Below are 15,118 nucleotides of genomic sequence, written 5' to 3'. Positions count from 1 at the left end.
CATGAGCCGACCAAGAACCAGATTAAGGTCCCAAGAAGGGGACGGAGGACGCAAAGGTGGCTTGATATGGAGCAAGCCCTTTAAAAAGCGTGTTACGAGGGGTTGTACTGATATAGGGACATCCCCGACACCTTTATGGAAGGTGGCTACCGCACTGACATGCATTCTGATTGAAGAGGTCTTTAAACCTGACTCCGACAAATGCCAGAGATAGTCCAAAAACCTTGGGATTGGACAGGAAAAGGGATCAAGGGACTGCGAGGTGCACCATGATGTGTACCTTTTCCATTTATAGGAATAAGATTTTCTTGTGGAAGGCTTCCGTGAAGCAATCAGGACACGAGAAACCGAATCTGAAAGGTTAAGTGGTTGAAGGATTAACCTTTCAACATCCATGCCGTCAGAGACAAGGCCTGAAGATTGGGATGGCGTAGGTATCCGTCATTTTGAGTGATCAGATGCGGGTCCGTTCCCAAGGGAATGTGCCTGCGGATGGAGAGATCCTGAAGTATTGGAAACCACACTTGGCGTAGCCAGTGAGGTGCTATCAGGATCATGGTTCCCTTGCCCTGATGTAACTTCACGAGTGTCTTCGAGAGAAGGGGAAGTGGAGGGAATGCATAGAGCAGACCAGTTGCCCACGAGAGAGAGAATGCATCTCTGGGCGGAGAGCGCTCGCTCCAAATGAGGGAGCAGAAATTGTCGACTTTGTGGTTCTGAGGGGATGCAAAGAGGTCTGTCTGGGGATAACCCCATTGTTGGAAGAAGATGAAGTCCGCTATCGAGGGGTTGAGAGACCATTCGTGCGGTTGGAAGACACGACTCAGTTTGTCTGCCAAGACATTGTCCATTCCCGGCAAGTAGGTGGCCCTGAGGTACATCGAGTGGGAGAGCGCTTCCGACCAAATCTGTGCAGCTTCTTGACACAGAAGGAAGGAGCCTGTGCCTCCCTGCTTGTTGATGTACCAAATGGCCACTTGGTTGTCCGTCTGAATCAGGATGACGTGATTTGACAGGCGTTCCTGAAAAGCCCTGAGGGCTTATCGCATTGCTTGAAGTTCTAGGAAGTTTATTTGATGTTTGGCTTCCTCTGGAGACCAAGACCCTTGTGTCTGTAGATTGTCCACATGGGCTCCCCACCCAAGGTTGAAAGCGTTGGTGGTGAGAATGAGTTGAGGGTCTGGCACTTGAAAGGGCAGTCCCTGGAGGAGATTGTTGTGATTTTTCCACCAGGCGAGAGACAAACGGAGTGAGTCGGTGATGTGGACAATGGTGGACAGAGGCTGAGCAGCTTGAATCCATTGTGACCTCAGAGTCCAATGCATGAGCCTCATGGCCAGGCGGGTCATTGGTGTGACATGGACTGAGGATGCCATGTGTCCTAAAAGGACGAGAAATTGGCGAGCTGTTGCTGTATGCTGAGACTGCAACTGGTGAGCGAGAGACACAAGGGTTAGCGCTAGTTGTTGAGGTAGAAAGGCTTTTGCCTGCAAGGTGTCCAAGTCTGTCCCAATGAACGACAAGGTTTGAGATGGGACTAAATAGGATTTTTCGTAATTGACCAGAAATCCTAGAGAAATTTATTTATTTATTTATTTAATTTCTTTTCCTATACCGATGCTCAAGACTAGGTCTTATCGTACCGGTTTACAATGTAACTGAGGGGAAACCAATTAACATCAAGGTAGAAAGTAAAGTTACATTAAACAGGGAGCATAAAACCTGGGCAATGGAAGACAGTACAGAGTTTAAACTAAGAAACAATTAGAGAGAGATAAATATATAAATCAACAAAAACTGTAAGATACAAAAACATAGGTTTATCCTAGGCAGTTATTAGCCTGGTATGTCCAGAGGGAGAAGGAAAGGGTGAGGTTGGGTGGGGGGAAGGGATTGGGGAGGGGTGGGGGAGTGAGAGTCAGTGATGGTTGAGGAGATCCTTCAGCGGTAGGCTTCTGCGAACAGCCAGGTTTTCAATTTCTTTCTGAAAGTTGAATGGCATTGTTCTTGGCGTAAGTCCTGTGGAAGTGAATTCCAATGTAGTGGACCTGCTGTTGAAAGAGCTCGCTTGTGAATAGTGTTGTGGACCGATGATTTGTTGGGGGGGGCCTTGAGCGAACCTTTGTAGGCAGTTCTGATCGGTCTTGCGGAAGTATGTAATTCAAGTGGGAAGGTGAGTTGGAGAGTGGATTGCTGGTAGACTGATTTGTGGATGATGGTGAGAGCCTTGAAAAGTATTCTATATTGGATGGGCAGCCAGTGTAGAATTTTTAGTATTGGTGTGATATGGTCCTTGCGACGAGTGTTTGTAAGGATCCTAGCCGCTGCGTTTTGCAGCATCTGAAGAGGTTTGGTGGACGAAGCGGGCAGACCAAGTAATAGAGCGTTACAATAGTCGATCTTTGAAAACAGTATGGCTTGAAGCACCGAACGGAAATCCTTGAAGTGTAAGAGCGGTCTAAGTTGCTTCAGGACCTGTAGCTTGAAGAAGCATTCTTTGGTTGTGGCGTTAATGAATTTTTTGAAATTCATTCTAGAGTCAAGGGTGGCCCCAAGATCTCTGACCTGGTTTGCTAATGGGATGCTAGCATTATTTGCGAGGGGGTTGTTGTCACAAGGGGAGATAACCAGTAGTTCCGTTTTGGAAGTATTTAGGACCAAATTGAGACTCGAGAGCAGAAGGTTGATGGCGTGTAAGCAGTTGTTCCAGAAATTTAGAGTAGAGATGGGGTCTGAGATGGGGATTATGATTTGTACATCGTCCGCGTATATAAAGTGGGTGAGATTGAGACTATTGAGTAGCTGGCATAAAGGGAGTAGATATATATTGAACAGGGTAGGGGAAAGAGACGAACCCTGAGGTACACCTTGGTTTGATGGAATGGAGTGAGATTCTTTGTCATTTATTTTGACTTTGTAGTGTCTGTTGTTCAGAAAGGATGTGAACCAGAGCAGTGCAGAGCCGGATATGCCTATTTCCATTAAGCGGTTTATGAGGATAGTGTGGTTTACCGTGTCGAACGCGGCAGAGATGTCGAGAAGGGCTAGCAGGTAAGATTGTCCCTTGTCAAGGCCCATCAGGATGTTGTCCGTTAGAGAAAGAAGGAGGGATTCTGTGTTTAGGCGTTTCCTGAATCCGAATTGAGAGGGGTAGAGAATATTGTGGGAGTCAAGGTAGTCTGTGAGTCGGATGTTGACAAGCTTTTCCATTAGCTTGGCTATAAAAGGTAGGTTTGCAATGGGGCGGAAGTTTGCAGGGTCGGCTGGGTCCAGGTTGGGTTTTTTAAGTAAGGGTTTAAGTGAAGCAATTTTTAAGGAGTCCAGGACCGATCCTTGATTGAGGGAGCAATTTATGATGTCTGCCAGCGGTTTAGCAATGGTGTTAGGGATGGTGAGAAGTAGTTTGGTCGGTATTTGGTCCAGAGGATGAGTGGAAGGTTTCATTTTCTTGATTATTGATTCAATTTCCAGGGAGGATGTCTGTTCAAGAATTTCTAGTGACGGTCTGTGGATATTTGGTGGAGGGTTATTAGTTGCGAGGCTTAATGGTTGCGAAGGGTTTGGAGCCATGTTAGTTGAAGCCAGGGGGGCAAGAAGGTTTTTGATTTTGTTATCAAAAAAGATAGCCAACTCTGTAGATTTGTTCTGGGCTTCTTCTTCTGGGATGGTGAGGGGCATAGGTGTGGTAAGGGCAGCTACATATGAGAACAGAGTTTTAGGGTCATATAAGAAGCCGTGTATTTTTTTGGCGTAGAAATCTCGTTTGGTGCGGGTAATGGATGTCCTATAGTAGCTCATTGCAGTTTTGTACGAAGCAAGTGAGGAAGGGGAGGAATCTTTCCGCCAGCGTTGTTCTTTGTGTTGTAGATCCTGTTTGAGTTTCCTTAGTTCGGTTGAGAACCAGGGTTTCTTGTTCGTGCGGGCTGGGTTGATAACTTTTGTTGTTACAGGGCAAATTCTGTTAGCTACTGAGTGTGTAATAGTTTGCCAGGAGTTCATAGCGGTATCCGCATCTGAGAAGTCCAGTTTAATTAGTTCTTCGGCCAGGCTGTTGTTGAGAGTGTCCATGGAACAGGGTTTCCTGAACTGGATCGAGGATTTAGTAACAATAGGGGTCAATTTTTGTTTTATATATAATTTTGTAGTTATCATCGAGTGATCTGACCAGGGGATGGGAGAGCAGGAAGGAGGGGTGATGGGCGAGATGGTTTCGTTAGTGAATATCAGGTCAAGCGTGTGGCCTGCCTTGTGTGTGGGGTTGTTTATAATTTGTTTGAATCCCATAGCCTGGAGAGAAAGGAGAAGGGCTTCGCAATTAGATGATAGGGTAGGGGAGTCAACATGGATGTTGAAATCTCCTAAGATAATAGCCGGTGAGTTAGTGTTGATGTGTTTGGCTATGGTTTCGATGAGTGGAGAAGGGTCGGATTCTAGGAGCCCCGGGGGGGCGTAAATAAGGCAGACTTGAAGCTGGGAGGATTTGAATAGTCCGATTTCTAATTTGGTCGTCGATTTGAAGGCTTGTTGGGACAGTCTCAGTTCTTTTTTTTGCTATTAACATTATTCCACCCCCTCTTTTTTTAGGTCTGGGGATAGAGAAGATGTCATATTGTTGTGTTGGCAACTGGTTAATAATGGCGGTGTCTGTGTTTTTTAGCCATGTTTCTGTAATGGCACAGATGTCCGGTTGGGTGTCCAGGAGGAGGTCGTTGAGCAAATGAGATTTTTTTGAGAGCGACTGGGAGTTGAAAAGGGTTAAGGTGATTAGAGATAATCCTAGGAATTGTGTTAGAGGGGAGATCATGATTGGAATCAGGGATCTCTTTGATCGTGGATTGAGCACGGGTGTATTCGCTCTGTGGGTGAGTAGGTGAGGGATGATCTGAATGGGGAAAGTTTGTAGCATGCTGTCTTTTTACGAAGAAATTGCAGGTGGATAAGATTGTTGGATGACTACTGGGTGTTAGAGTGGCTTGATGAGTGCTAGATGCTGGATTGACTGGAAGAATGCTGGATGCTGGGGTGACTAGAAGATTGCTAGAGGGATGGTGGAGTGACTGGACGAATGCTGGTTGCTGGAGTGACTGGATGAGTGCTGCTGGAGACTGGATGAGTGCTGCTGGAGACTGGATGTGCTGCTGGAGACTGGATGTGTGCTGCTGGAGACTGGATGTGCTGCTGGAGGCTGAATGAGTGCTGCTGGAGACTGGATGTGCTGCTGGAGGCTGAATGAGTGCTGCTGGAGTGGCTAATTAGTTTTAGTTTCGTTTTAGGTATCTTTGTTCTTTGCCCCCCGTCTCTCCTGCACGTCTCACCTCGAGTGTCTGGTGAGCAGGCTTTTGCCTGAGAGTGTAGGGTCAAATCGAGGGACAACCGAGCGGTTTGCTGGGTTGGAGCCCTGATTAACCAGTCGTCCAAATAGGGGTAGACGTGAACACCTTCTTTCCTGAGAAAAGCTGCAACAACCACGAGACATTTGGTAAAGACTCGTGATGCCGATGCTAGGCCGAATGGAAGCACGCGGTATTGATAGTGCTTTGGGCCTACTAAAAACCTGAGGTACTTGCGATGAGCTGGAGTTATCGCAATGTGTGTGTATGCGTCCAGAAGGTCCAGAGAGCAGAGCCAGTCTCCTCTTTGCAGAAGAGGTAGAAGCGAGCCCAAGGTTACCATCTTGAACTTTTCTCGCTGAAGGTACTTGTTGAGGGCACGTAGGTCCAGAATTGGACGAACTCCCCTGGATTTTTTGGGTATCAAAAAGTACCGGGAATAGAACCCTAGGCCTTGCTGCGAGAGTGGGACGGGTTCTATTGCTCTTGACTGGAGAAGAAGGGAAACCTCCTGTTCCAGAAGGACAGAATGGTCGGATACTCTCCATGCTTGCAGAGGTGGTGAGTCCGGTGGAAGAGCAAGAAAGTTTAGGTGGTAACCCTGAGCAATGATTGCTAGCACCCATTGGTCGGTTGTGATTGATTGCCACATGCCGTGAAAATGGCTCAATCGACCTCCTACTGGTATGCTTGGCAGAGGAATCAGGCTGCTGCTCTCCAAGTGAAAGTCAAAAACCTGAAGCAGGCCCCGGCAGGGGAGCTGCTTGCGGCTTTTGCTTTAGGGCCTGGCGAGGCTGAGGTTTTTGGGAAGGCCTCGTAGTTCGGGACCTTGCTGGTGGAGGATAGTACTTCCTTGGACAGAAGAATGACTTCTTAGAGTCCTTCCTAAAGGGCTGTCTTGAGGGGAAGTCGGAAGGTATCGATGAGAGCTGTTTAAGGGTCTCATGATAGTCCTTTAATTCAGCTACTATTTGCTGGATGTGTTCACCGAACAGATTGTCTCCTACACTTGGTAGGTCAGATAGCCTGTCTTGTACTTCTGGCCGAAAGTCAGAAGATTTGAGCCAGACCCATCGTCTTGCCGAAATGGTAGCTGCAGACACTCTAGTAGAGGTGTCGAAGATATCATAAGCTGTTCTTATCTCATGCTTTCCTGCCTCAAACCCTTTGTTGACGAGGGTTTGAAGCTGTTGTTGGAATTGGTCAGGCAGGGTTTCAGAGAAGTCCTGCACCTGCTTGAAAATGACCCTATTGTATTGGGTCATAAACAGCTGGTAAGCAGCAATTCTGGAGATGAGCATGGCCCCTTGGAACACTCGTCGACCAATATTGTCCAGGAACTTGTGTTCCTTAACAGGAGGGGGTAGATGAGTGAGACTTCGTCCTTTTTGCTTTCTTTTGAGCCGATTCCACCACAACTGAGTGGTGGTTGAACTGAGATTTTTGAAAGCCGAGGGCTGACTGTACTAAATAGGTACTGGGGCAATGGATCCTGGGTTTTCCCAGTTCTTTTTGAAGAGGTTTATTTATTTATTTATTTATTTAAGAATTTTTTATATACCGGGGCACATTAAAAACATCACCTCGGTTCACAGTGTAACGTCGGTGATGTGGACAACAGGCTTTACAAAATTTAGAATAGATAAGGATAGATAAACATTAGAAAAAAAAGGTTCTTTAACTATTCACAAGTTGAATTTCTGTTCATTATTCAGATGAAGACTCTTGAGGAGAGTAGAGGAGAAAAGGTTCTTTAACTATTCACAAGGTGATAGGGAAGAGGGCGGGAAGGAAAGGTGACTCTTAAGGAGGTTGAAGGAAAATAGGTTCTTTAATTATTCACAAGGTGGCAGGTAAGTAGGTGGGTAGGGGGGGGTAGGGGAAGGGTGGGGTTGATGGGTTGGGAAGAGGAGGAGAGGATGGTGGGAGGAATGGGGAATAGGGAAGTGGGAGGGGGTGGGGTTGCGGTGGTTGGGGTTGATGGGGGTTATGGTTGTAAGGTTCATTAGAGGAGTCAAGAAGAACTTGATGAACCTTTACAGAGGAGTCAAGAAGAACTTGATGAACGGGAATAGAAGTGATCACTTTAGGGGCATCCAGGAATTGGAGGAGCTCCATCATCTGGTGCCTATCATCCTGCTCCGTCTGAAGCTGAAAAGGGACCAACTCTGACATTTCCTTCACAAAATTAATGAAAGAAAGGTCCTCTGGAGGAGAACGCTTTCTACTTTCAGAAGGAGAGGGAGGTGAAGATAAGACATCAGTGTCTGTGGAAGTATCATCACCCCGGGTGTCATAAGGATCAGCAGACTGACCTGTAGGACGAGAAGGGGGTTGGATACCCGAAGGCCCCGGCTGAGGCTCCGAGAAAATCGAAGGAATCGCTGGGGGCACCATGGACGGCCTGGAAGGCATCGGTGCCGGTATCGAAGGCATCGATGGCGCCGATGTGCGTATCGCCCCTGATGAATCGGTGGAGAGGGACGAATTGGCATCGATGGCTGAGGCAATACTCCCGAAGGAGGAATGTGGAACGGTGTTTCTCCTTCTGATGAAGCTGTCAACGGGGAGCGCACCAGAGCCATCGGAGACCCGGGAATCATCAGTGGAAGGGCGGTCATGAGCGCCTCCATCCGGGATAGCAGCGGTGCCAGCGCTGCTCTCATCGGGTTGGTGACCGGTTCCACTCTCGGTGCTGGAGGAACCTGGAGCCTTTGCATCGCCTTGTCGATGGCCTCCTGGACCAGCTGGTCCAGTTCTTCCCGGAGATCTGGAGCAAGCAGCCCCGGCTCAGTGACGGAAGAGGGAGGCGGAGGCACAGTCGGAGGGGACCACCTTTACAGGCGGAATCACGACTCCCAAACCCCGATCGGGTGAGGGTGGCCTCGATGTCCCAGTCGCAGGAATGGTTGGTGCCAATTCTGGTCAGGGCTTCTTCGATGGTGGCTCGGACGGTGGCGAAGTCGATGATTTCGCTCCCTCGACGGTCCGAGCCTTACGATGCCGATGTTTCTCCCTACGATCCCCTCGATCTTGAGGGGGAGTAACGGGAGTCGATGGCCGTGAAGACGTTGATGGCGAACAGTCACCGGACGGTGGTCGATGCTGGTGTGACTTTGTCGGTGCCGGTTCCGATGACGTTGATGCAATGGACGGCGTCGGGGTGTGAGCACGGAAGAGGAGTCCCATCTTCTCCATTCTGGCTTTGCGACCTTTTGGTGTCATGAGGGCACATTTGGTGCAAGTCAGGACATCATGCTCACGGCCTAAACACATTACACAGACTCCATGAGGGTCTGTGATAGACATGGTACGAGTACAGTCTGGGCACTGCCTAAACCCAGACGCCATGGCCATAGAAAAAAATCGAGCCGCGGTACAGTCGACGGCCAGTAGGTCACCAGGGCCAAACTCCACGGTAATCGACGAAAGACAGTCAAAAACTTACCAGAGTACCGCGGCCTGAGAAAAGTTAGAGGAGGGACCCCTGTGGGGCAATTTAAGTTTAATTAACTCCGTGAGGAAAATTCCTGTCAGGAATCTCTTCAGAGCTCCTAAACCGCGAGGCTACTGCTGCGCAGAAAAAAGAAGACTGAAGGGGGACCCCCTGCTGGCTGCAGGGTTAGTGCCATGCTGGGCATGCCCAGTAGGGGCCAGTCAAAGTTCTGGAAACTTTTATTTATTTATTTATTTAACATTTTTTTATATACCGACATTCTAGCAACAATGTTGCTAATCACTTCGGTTTACATATAACATTGGAGTGACTTAACATGCGAGTCTTACATGGAACAGGAAAATGAACTTGGAGAAAATTGAATAAATACTAATAACAAATAACATTAAAACAACAAATAACATTAAAACACTTTGACAGAAGTTTTCCAATTTCTTCCTGCAATTTATCACAATCTGCTTGTGATTTAACTACTCTGAACAATTTTGTATCATCTGCAAATCTGATTACCTCACTTGTCGTATTTCTTTCCAGATCATTTATAAATATATTGAAAAATATGGGTCCCAATACAGATCCCCGAGGCACTCCTTTGCCCACTCCCTTCCACTGAGAAAATTGTCATTTAATCCTACTCTTTGTTTCCTGTCTTTTAGCCAGTTTGTGATCCACGAAAGGACATCGCCACCTATCCCATGACTTTTTACTTTTCCTAGAAGCCTCTCATGAGGAACTTCGTCAAACGACTTCTGAAAATCCAAATGGTTCGCCTTTATCTACATGTTTATTAACGCCTTCAAAAAAGTGAAGCAGATTTATGAGGCAAGACTTGCCTTGGGTAAAGCCATGCTGACTTTGTTCCATTAAACCATGTCTTTCTATATGTTCTGTGATTTTGATATTTAGAACACTTTCCACTATTTTTCCTGGCACTGAAGTCAGGCTAACCGGTCTGTAGTTTCCCGGATCACCCCTGGAGCCCTTTTTAAATATTAGGGTTATATTAGCCACCCTCCAGTCTTCAGATATAATGGATGATTTTATGATAGGTTACAAATTTTTACTAATAGGTCTGAAATTTCGTTTTTGAGTTCCATCAGAACCCTGGGGTGTACATCATCCGGTCCAGGTGATTTACTACTCTTCAGTTTGTCAATCAAGCCTACCACATCTTCTAGGTTCACTGTGATTTGGTTCAGACCATCTGAATCATCACCCATGAAAACCTTCTCCGATACGGGTATCTCCCCAACATCCTCTTCAGTAAACACTAAAGCAAAAAAATAATTAAATCTTTCCGCAATGGCCTTATCTTCTCTAATTGCCCCTTTAGCCTCTCGATCATCTAATGGCTCAATTGACTCCCTTCACAGGCTTTCTGCTTCGGATATATTTTAAAATGTTTTTACTGTGAGTTTTTGCCACTACGGCCAAGGACAACTTCTTTTCAAATTATCTCTTAGCCTATCTTATCAATGCCTTACATTTAACTTGCCAACATTTATGCATTATCCTATTTTCTTCTGCTGGATCCTTCTTCCAATTTTTTAATGAAGATCTTTTGGCTAAAATAGCTTCTTTCACCTCCCCTTTTAACCATGCCGGTGATCATTTTGCCTTCTTTCCACCTTTCTTAATGTGTGGAATACATCTGGATTGTGCTTCTAGGATGTTTTGGGTTTTTTTTAAACAATGACCATGCCTCTTGCACACTTTTTACTTTTGTAGCTGTTCTTTTCAGTTTTTTTCTATTTTTCTCATTTTATCAAAGTGTCCTTTTTGAAAGTTTAGCACGAGAGCCGTAGATTTGCTTACTGTCCCCCTTCCAATCATTAATTCAAATTTGATCATATTATGATCACTATTGCCAAGCAGCCCCACCACTGTTATCTCTCTCACCAAATCCTGTGCTTCACTGAGAATTAGATTTAAAATTGCTCCCTCTCTCGTCTGTTCCTGAACCAATTGCTCCATAAAGCTATCATTTAGTCCATCCAGGAACTTTATCTCTCTAGCATGTCCCGATGATACATTTACCCAGTCAATATTGGGGTAATTAAAATCTCCCATTATTACCGCACTACCAAGTTGGTTAGCTTCCCTAATTTCTCTTAGCATTTCATTGTCCGTCTCACCATCTTGACCAGGTGGACGGTAGTATACTCCAATCATTATAGTCTTCCCCAACACACAAGAGATTTCTACCCATAAAAGATTCAATTGTGTATTTAGTCTCATGCAGGATATTTAATCCTGTTGGACTCTATGCCACCCCGGACATAAAGCGCCACACCGCCTCCTGGGTGCTTCTCTCTGTCATTGCGATATATTTTGTACCCCGGTATAGCACTATCCCATTGGTTGTCTTCCTTCCACCATGTCTCAGATGCCAATTAAGTCTATATCATCATTCACTGCTATACATTCTAATTCTCCCATCTTACTTCTTAGCATACAAACATTTCAAAGTTTGCTTTTTGTTTGTATTTTCATTCTGCTTTTTGGTTGATATGGATAAGTTATCATTTTTTAGCTCAGGTGAGTTTTTAGTTACAGGCACTTGGTCTACTTTTCTTATTATTGGAATCTCACTGACGGGATGCCTTAATTCTAATGCATCATTAGTACCCTTTCAAGATACCTCCCTCCGAACCACGTGCTGCTGAGCGACTATCGGCTTTCCCCTTTGTTCTAGTTTAAAATCTGCTCTCTCTCCTTTTTAAAGGTTAGCGCCAGCAGTCTGGTTCCACCCTGGTTAGAGTGGAGCTCATCCCTTCGGAAGAGGCTCCCCCCTTCCCCAAAAGGTTCCCCAGTTCCTTACAAAACTGAATCCCTCTTCCTTGCACCATCATCTCATCCACACATTGAAACTCCGGAGCTCTGCCTGTCTCTGGGGACCTGCGCGTGGAACAGGGAGCATTTCAGAGAATGCTACCCTGGAGAATCCAGAAGCTCCCTCCCACATTTTCTTATGTCTTGGTGCCCACATGTACCACGACAGCCGGCTCCTTCCCAGCACTGTCTAAAATCCTATCTAGATGACGCGTGAGGTCTGCCACCTTCGCACAAGGTAGGCATGTTACCAGACGATCCTCACGACCACCAGCCACCCAACTGCCTACATTCTAAATAATCTCCAACTATGATGGCCGACCTAACTCTTCCCTCCTGGGCAGTAGGCCTTGGAGACACATCCTTGGTGTGAAAGGACAATGCACCACCTGGAGAGCAGGTCCTTGCTGCAGGATCATTTCCTGCTGCACCAGGTTGATGTTCTCCTATCATGAGACCTTCTTCCTCCAAGGCAGCACCAGGGCTGCCAGTCTGAAGTTGGGACTTGGCTGCTATGTCCCTGAAGGTCTCATCTATATACCTCTCTGTCTGCCTCAGCTCCTCCAGGTGCCTCCCTGTGGGGGGGGCCAAGTTGGAGATACATAGGTCCGGGGTACAATCGTCAGTGGTTCTGGACCCCTCTCCTGGCTGTAGGGGACCAGGCTTTGGTTCCCCTTGGGCCTCTTCGCACTGCTGGCACAGGAAAGACTCCAAATCAGGCTGCACGGCTCTTATGTGGCAGGCTGTGCAAAAGGAGTGTCCCTTGGCCTTCTTGGATGGAGGTGACATTGCTTCTGCACGTGGGAGGTTTCAAACTCGGCTGTGCGTGTAGCTATGCGCACGAATGCGCTTAGTTGTGTGCGCCGGGTGTGCTCAGTTTGGGCGCACTGGCTGTGAAATTTGTGCGCACATCTCAGTTGTGTGTGCTGCTGTGCGCACAACTCTGCGTGTCTCTCTATGGACGCTCACAAGTTAGGCGCATCAGCCGACTGGCCTGCCACGCGTACCGTAGGTAGAGGAGGTGATATGGCGCCGACGACCACGCTCGCAAGATGGTGCCCCCCCGCTAGGGTCTCCATGTGTGTGGACCATTGCACCGGATCGGGGCCTAGCCCAACCAGGGCTGCTCAACCCTATTGGTGTCCCTTTAAAGCCTCACCAGAAGAAACGTTCGGTATGGCTATTCGAGTTCTGGAGACCGGAGACCTAAATTTAGAGATTTCTACCTTACCTGGTCTCGTGCTTACCGGTCGCATGCCAGACTGTCTCCAGCTGCGGGGTGGGGGGGAGAGGGAAATACCTTCACCGCCGCGCTCGAATCTGCACCCGCTGCCTTTCAGCCACTCTGGGGGCTAAGCCCTTGCCGGGAACCGGCAGCTGGACCAAGGCTCACCTCTGAGGGATCTCGGAAATCACCTCAGGAATTCTCAACTGGGGGAAGGACTCTTAGGTTTCACCGCAGGAGAGCGGGGCTCAATCTTTAAGGTAAATTTCTTCTTTCTTGCTGTAATTGTCAACACTATTCTTGTGTGTGGGATAGTATCCGCATCTGCTATGGAGACTGAGAAATACTGAAGAGCTAAGCTTCCTGCACGGGTATATTTAGAGTGACGTCAGCTTTGAAATCTGACTCCGTCTCCAATCTGCTATCAGGAAAGCACAATTCCATTGGTCCTGAGTCTCTGGCTACACGCTAGGAAATTGAGAGGTTTTTTTTAAAGACAGAAGTACTTTAAAGTGAGGACCTGGATTCCAGGTAATAAGAAATGAAAGTGATATTTAGCCCTTTCTCTGCCCTATTGAAAAAAAATAAAGCCAAATGATATCTAGTACAGAAAAATTCTTAAATCACATCTTGTTCATATTTTTCATGGAATACTAATCTGATTTCATTCCCTTTAAAATTAATGCATTCTCAGATACACAAACACTGCAGCTCATGTCATAACAAGTGGGCTCTAATTCATTACTAAAATCTTTCATCTCAGTAGAACAAAGAACCATAAAAACTACATTATCCAGAAGCCCTGAAAATTTAATAAACTGATCTAAGAGAAACTGCAGCACAATAATAAACTTACGATCGGATGTGTGGGAAGTCATCTTCAATTTTGTGACCTGTGTTTTTAAATATTTGTAGGGCAGCCTCAGCTACCTTTTCATCATCCATTTTCAGACAAGCCAGAAGGGACTCAAAGGTTTCTGCCGAATGGAATGAGATGGGATGTGTGAAGGAGAGCACCTACGAGAAATAAAAAAACTAAACTCTAAACACCAGGAAACCAACATTCAGTAAAGCAAAATGACTTACCTGCAAATAGGTTTTCTCAGAGCATACATAGTCTTCATACATGAGAAACAGCCGCCAATGGAGACCAGGCTAGAGTTTTTATAGCAGTTCAAATTTTTTTTTAGAATGCTCTACAACGTATATGGGGGACCTCACGTTAATGGAGCACATGCAGGGCTCCTCCCAATTGAGTATAAAGTTAGAAAATTCTGAAAAAAAACCCAAAAAACTGGGGTGTGGAGAGGTGGTGTTGTGAGGACTATATTTCTTGCTGTTCTGGGAGACCACTTATTACAAATAAGTAATTCTTTCTCAAAGGACAAGCAGAATACATAGTCCTCATACAGGTTGCCCTGAAATATATAAAAAATAATAATGCCAATGAGCAAACAATTTTTTTTGTTGGCAATAGGCCATTTGGTTGGGGTTTTTTTTTTTGTTTTTTTTTTTAAAGAATCTGGAAATCAAAAGAATAAGCCCTAGAGAGGATGGAGTTGGAGTCTAAACCCCAAATTTACCACATGAAAGACAGACTGATCAAAATTTACTGTCACATCAGGAATTCCTATTCAACAGTAATGGAATGTAAATATGTGGCTAGAACTCCATGTCGCAGATCTCTTCCATGGAGATTGATCTCAAGTAGCTATCTACATGCCATGGCCCTGACATGTCCATCTAAAGTGAGAACAGCCTAAGCATAAGAGAAAGCGATGCAATCTGCTATCCAGTGAGATAATATGCATTTGGTTATGGCAATTCCAAATCTCATGGGATCAAAAGGAAACAAAAGCTGGATGGACTTTCCAAGGGCTTCAGTTTATCCCAGACCATTCAAGACTTCGTCACTTCTGTGGACATGTGGCTTAACGAAAAATATTGGAGAACAATTAAAGTGGAAATCTGACACTATCTTAGGAAGGAACTCATGAGGCATATGCAGAACCACCCTAATGTCAAAATATTTTGTATAAAAGACAGTTACGCCACAAGGACCTAGAGCTCACAAACTCTGCCTGCCGAAGTGACCACCACCAAAAATAACCCCTACCAGGTCAGGTACTTCTCCTCACAGGAGTCTAATGGCTCAAAGGGAGCTTTCATCAGCTGAGTCAGTACCATGCTGAGCAGGCAGCTTGAAGGGAAGCTTCATTAGAAGCAAACCCCACAAAAATCAAACTAAAGGCTATGTAGAGTTGAGTTTACCTT

General features: G+C 46.1%; 1 protein-coding gene across 7 annotated transcripts in view; it reads right to left on the bottom strand.

The window, feature by feature from the left end:
- PDS5B (PDS5 cohesin associated factor B) overlaps positions 1 to 15,118 on the bottom strand; it is a 644,248-nt gene that overhangs the window by 194,042 nt on the left and 435,088 nt on the right. For all 7 annotated transcript variants that reach the window (XM_029602667.1, XM_029602671.1, XM_029602673.1 and 4 more), the window contains one exon: positions 13,701 to 13,861. In XM_029602667.1, the coding sequence (XP_029458527.1) occupies positions 13,701 to 13,861 (161 nt within the window). The remainder of the gene's footprint in view (positions 1 to 13,700; positions 13,862 to 15,118) is intronic.

This window comes from Rhinatrema bivittatum, chromosome 5, assembly GCF_901001135.1.
Source record: "Rhinatrema bivittatum chromosome 5, aRhiBiv1.1, whole genome shotgun sequence".
Taxonomy (NCBI): Eukaryota; Metazoa; Chordata; class Amphibia; order Gymnophiona; family Rhinatrematidae; genus Rhinatrema; species Rhinatrema bivittatum.
This window is presented reverse-complemented; position numbering and strand designations above follow the sequence as displayed.